The 5,596-nt window shown below is 39.1% G+C and overlaps 1 protein-coding gene across 1 annotated transcript in view; it reads left to right on the top strand.

The window, feature by feature from the left end:
• The first annotated feature begins 2,742 nt into the window (after positions 1-2,742).
• Positions 2,743-5,596, top strand: part of LOC101862216 (transmembrane protein 26) — an 18,824-nt gene continuing 15,970 nt past the window's right edge. Inside the window, exon 1 of the mRNA XM_013088182.2 lies at positions 2,743-3,805. Within this exon, the coding sequence (XP_012943636.1) occupies positions 3,519-3,805 (287 nt within the window). The 5' untranslated portion in view covers positions 2,743-3,518. The remainder of the gene's footprint in view (positions 3,806-5,596) is intronic.

Below are 5,596 nucleotides of genomic sequence, written 5' to 3'. Positions count from 1 at the left end.
GAGAGAGAGAGAGAGAGAGAGAGAGAGTGTGTGTGTGTGACGCACTTGGAATAAACTGTTATGAATTATAAATACCCTAGACCAGTACTAGCGATCTGACAGCGCAGATAGCAAAATCTGTTACTTAAAAATCAAACGATTTGAAGGATCCTTTCAGTCTGTCTGTTGGTTCCCACGAAAGAAAGATCACTGTACTGGGATTTTTTCTTTCATGTTTGGAGTTATGAATCAGGTTCCATAGTGCTAGACTAAAGAGGTTGTGTGTTGTCATCGTTTGAGTGGAGTGTAGTCTGTACGGGTGTGCACTGTGGATCTCATATAGATCTAGTGTTTGCAATTGCAGAGTTGGGGGACCAAAGTTTTCACGATACCCTGGTAAGAATGTAAACTTGGAGTTCACGGCTGTGAAGTGAAGGTGAGTTTCATGATCATGACTGAAGAGAGGAGTTGGGTACCAGTATAGTGTTCACTTTTCTTAATTGTGAAAGTTATGTTTTAGTAGGAGTTTTACAGCACTTACAACACAATTAGGTGATGTAAGTGCGGAAGATTAGAGGTGTCAGAAGAGAGTAACAAACATAAAAAGAAGGAGGAGAGATAAGAACGATAGAAGATTTAGTGGAAAGAAGGGGCAAACCACACCTAAACACCCGCCAACCACCCACTAATGTGAAAGTTACAAGGATCCATAGCTGAGTATCCTGTAATGAAAATGTGAGGATACTGTTCACGATCATTGAGAGATATGTCCGTACAAACACCTGATTACCCTTTTAGTTTTCTCTATTAACGCCAGCTCTAGATATTATCCAATTCTCTTCAATTCATGAATCAACAAAAAGAGATCTGTTGACAATGCCATCTTAGCGCAAACTAGAAACAAGTACGTCAAGTAGTATACTCAGGTGCTTTACGTCGATGATACTGACAGCTAAATCAACAAACAAACTAAAATAAAAAATGAACGAAAACAACTGCAACAACAATCATGGGGTTCATGAGCCAGATATCACGGGCTCAACAAATCGCTACCTCAGAATTACAAAGTTCTATCTCACTTTTTATGCCGTTTTGAGCTACTAAGACAATGAGGTCCGAAATCAAATATTCTATATTATGCTGTATCAAAATTGTAAGATTATTCGTAGTCGTTGTCAAGACAGCCAAGAATTACATTTTCTCAAAGCTTTACATGTAGTGAAACTTTTAATTTTTTACGTCAAATTTCTCAATAGTAGGTGGTGAGCAAATGGAACCTGGTAATTCTGAAGTATCGAAATACTAAACCGGGCGTCATGCAGAGAAAGTCATTCTGGCGTTCGTCACACGCCACTTTTTACTTGTCGTTGATGAACACATCACAGGATAAAAGAGGTCTCACACAGTCAACCCATTTGGGTGTATGATTAAAGCAGCCGAATATTTCAGCCATATTATTCTAAGTTACTTGTCATTCGCCTTCAATTTAGCCGCTTACCTCTACACGGACACCATGTGACGTCACCATTAGCCATTCGACCCTCTGTGCAGTCGCTATACATGTAGATCTATATGCAGTATTCTATTTATCTGCCTATTATATTTATATTTGTATTTATACTTAAATCTAAATTAATATTTAGGCCTATATTTATGTTATATTTATACATTTATATTTATATCTTTATTTATATTAAATATTCATATTCATGCTATAGGAACATGGGATGCTCTTCTCAAATATTATTTGGGTGTACATACATGCTTTCAAATCTCTTTCTTCTCCTTTGCTGCCACCGCAACAACAAAGCAATCCTGTTTTCCCCAAAATGCCATCTTGTTTACCAAAAACACGCCGCATGTAATGAAACTCACTTTTTGCAGCGCGACATCTGACTGAAACGTGCGCCTCGAAGCTCACCTTTCCACTACATATAGCTGAACAACGACACAGTCCCAGGGAATTGAAATGTCAAACAATTCAACCTCGCATAAAAGACAATCAGTAGGATGAATATTTCATGCAGGAAAGACTCATAATTAAAAGTACAATGTAACTGACAAATGATCGCGCACCATATAACCACAGCGCGGACAAAAAGCAAGTCGGCGCTCGTCTTTTCAAGTATTGTTAAAAAAATAATGACTTTATTTTCTGAATATGCCATTTTAGGAAGATCGATATCAATTCCCTACTTCTTTTTTTTTATTCTTTTTTTTTTTGGGGGGGGGGGCAAAAAAAATTAGAGAAACGTATAAGTCTTTTCTGAGTCCTCACTGCGGAGAAGTTGAATGAAATTGTTATACGCTGGATAGCGCAGCATGGAGTTTTTAAATGTTTGTTTTGTTCCTATTAGGAATGGGCTTTGATGGGTTGTTGTCAATTCTATTGTTTCTGTTGTTAACATTGCCATTGCTGTCGTTCTCTGGTTTTGGCGTTTTGTAATAAGGCAAAACGTTCTATGATTGCTTTGATTTGGGTTGGGATTTTTGTTTCTTTTTTTCTTTTCGTTTGCTTTGGGTTGCCTTCTTTGCCCTGTTTGGAGACCCGGGAGTGAGGGGGGGGGGTGGTGAACGGAGCCAATACAAGCTTTAAAAATTGCTAAACTCATGGCATTTCTGATTCCGGGTGCCCACGGTTGGGTCGGGTCGGTTTGCTAGCCAGATTGAGGGCGCAAAGTGGCTATCATGACACTAACCGATCGCCCGACTCGTCGCCTAAAAAACAAACGTGTCGGGCGACGAGTTAGGCAATCGACCGGACCCGACCCGATCCCGGTATAACAGCTGTCTGGAGACCTTGCGAAAATCGCCAAAAGAATAGAAAGAGAATTTGCGCTGTATTCCGGCACTCGTATGAAAATCAACATTTTTAAAAGAAGAATATATATGGGCATCTGTTGGCAGATTTAGCACAATCGTAAAGTACGGCTGTTTTCTTTACTTAGATGACAAATTACAAGTTTGTTGTTGTTTTTTTTCATTTCAGTTTTCAGGCTATTTTGCATGGAGGATCTTTCCAAGCCCAGTTGACTAATAGAAAGAGAACAAAGGTCTTTGTCCTTTTTAAATTCTAACTGAGCAGAAGAAGTAGCAACACGGAGTTTCCATTCTTATGAGTATTGAGCCAGTGTAGAGTGTAGAGAGAAGAAACAGTTCCATTTCATCGGTTGGACCTTTCCAAATGATTGACTTGTCCATTGCCTGGGGCGATTTCAGTTGACTCTCGATGATTCAATTTCACTGTCTAAGGAGAAGACTGTATTCCTTTCGGATGATTATCAACACTGTGTTTTGGTAATATCCCTAAGCTATAACTCTAACTTTACGTTTTAACAAAACGTCGTGTATAAAATATTTTGTTGACATCAAACAGTGTCAATGCCAAAAGGCAAAAACAAAAACAAAATTGATGTGGGCTGAAAATGTGGCCTTTGCACCCTGTTCATGTTGTAAGACTTTCAGGGTTTTCAACAGAGTTTTGCATCTTAAACAGTGAATTATTTCTGACGATGAAAATTTAGCCAAGAAAGTCCAACATGACTCAAGTCGAACCTTTAACAACGTCGCCATCTGAAGACAACTCGACAACCCAAAACGATGACGTCATCTCATCTGCAGTGGTTGGTGACATATGTCGTGTCTTTGGCGTCTTCTTCGCCATTTTCGTCCGAGTGCTCCTCGTGGTATTCTCGCTGTTCACTGTCTGGCTCGTAGTTGCTAAAGTGGGAAGCAACCTCTACTGGTTATTGGTATTGCCCATCACACTCATCGTCGTTGAAGGAATCTACACGGTGATCAAGCGCGGAGGGCAAGAGAGAAAGTGGTGAGTAACTTTCAATAATGTGTGCCCTTTGTACCCTAAAAAAGGGTCGAAGATGTAATATGGTAAACTGCTGGAAAATGGTAAATCAAAACCAGGCGCACACCATTTCCCTTGATGCTAGTCTTGGATCCGATGACGTTGTGCACCTTGTGTGTATGCTTCCCGGGAAGCTGAGAATGTTTCGGAGTGTTCTATGGTCTGCTGGGGTAATAATATAGTGTAAAGCGCATAGAGCCTGCTGTTGAGCGGGATTTGCGCTATACAAATGCAATCTATTATTATTATTATGATGGACAATTAGGCCTACTTTTATTTTTACTTTTACTCTTATATCTTCTGTTGCCGTTGAGCGTCGAGGTGGCATACAGTTTTCTATGATACGCCAGCTCCGTAGGTCTCTCAGTTGATATATTATAATTTCTCAGGGTATCCATAACTCCCTCAATCCACCTTTTGTGTGGCCTTCCTCTTCATATAGCCTGAGTTCTTGGTGTTATCGGCTCTAGAAGCTGGCTGGCTAGGTGACATTTGCAACAGGAGGCCAAACCATTTTATTCTGTTTTTCTGTGAAAAGCAGACATGACTCAATGCCAATAGCTGCTCTTACGTCTTCATTTCTCTGCCTGTATGATGTATAATATATCCACATAAAAGAGTGGCGTAGTCCTTGTGAGCCTGTAAAACTGTTGTAATAACTGATAACTTTTTTGTTGTTTTGTTTTTGCTTTATTTTTCATGTGTCCATCAAACGATAAATGGCAGCACGACATATACAGCAAAGAAATTCATGTAGTTCTAAATATATTTTCCTTCCTTTTAAATTTTATTGAAACGTCATTTGTGCACCTGGTGCCGTACTAGACTGCGTTGTCAAGGATCGCTGTTTGAATCATCATCAAGAAATTTTAATTTATGTTGTTCGGTGTGTTCTCACATCTTTCCAGTTACAGGCATTTCGATGGGCCCTATTCGAGAAGAGAGCTTATTAAATTGAAAATGTATCCTCTAAAATTACCTTAATACTAAACCTTGTCAAACCGTGACATATACCTTGCCCTACCATACCACAACACATCATACCACATCATACCAAAATCACATGGTATTGGATGTTGTAATGTCTCAGCTTCTGGGACTGATGGCATGAGAATCTTTCTGGCTGCTCTTACAAGATTTTCAAACAATGAGGAATACTTCGAAAGTGACACAACTGCTGTTCCTCAGAACTCTAAGGCTGAGAGGAGGTAAAAATATTCAACGAAATAAGATTTCGACAAATTATAGCTCACGTTGAAGCTGAAAGGCAAAACTGTTCACTAAAATGCGTCACAACCGTCAATGCAGAAATATGGATCATAAATCCGATGCCACAAAGTAAATTATGAAGAAGGCAATATACTGAATTTACGAGCAAGTTTACATCAATTTTTTTTTAAGTTGATCTCTTAGCTTATACAGATTACGTTAATAAGTATAACCCTAATAGACAGCAGCGTTCAACAACAAAACAACAACAACAACAATAAAAGAAAACACGAAGATAAGATAATAACGTTAAAATAATACGTCACGCAGTCGCGATGGATGATTGAATTTTTCGAAGTTTCAACAAAATAAACAGCGGTAACTAGCTCCAAAGTTCCAGTATCAGAATTGCTTTCATGTTTTAGGGGAGGGGGTGTATTTCACAATGGGAAAGTGATTCTACATCCTGCTAACCACATTCGCATTCTTGAATTGTCATAGATCTAGGATTTGAATACTGACTTGAAGTACGCTTGTTGGGGGGGG

The sequence above is a fragment of the Aplysia californica genome, unplaced genomic scaffold, assembly GCF_000002075.1.
Source record: "Aplysia californica isolate F4 #8 unplaced genomic scaffold, AplCal3.0 scaffold00698, whole genome shotgun sequence".
NCBI lineage: Eukaryota > Metazoa > Mollusca > Gastropoda > Aplysiida > Aplysiidae > Aplysia > Aplysia californica.
Note: the sequence above shows the minus strand (reverse complement) of the source record. Positions and strands in the feature narration are given on the sequence as shown.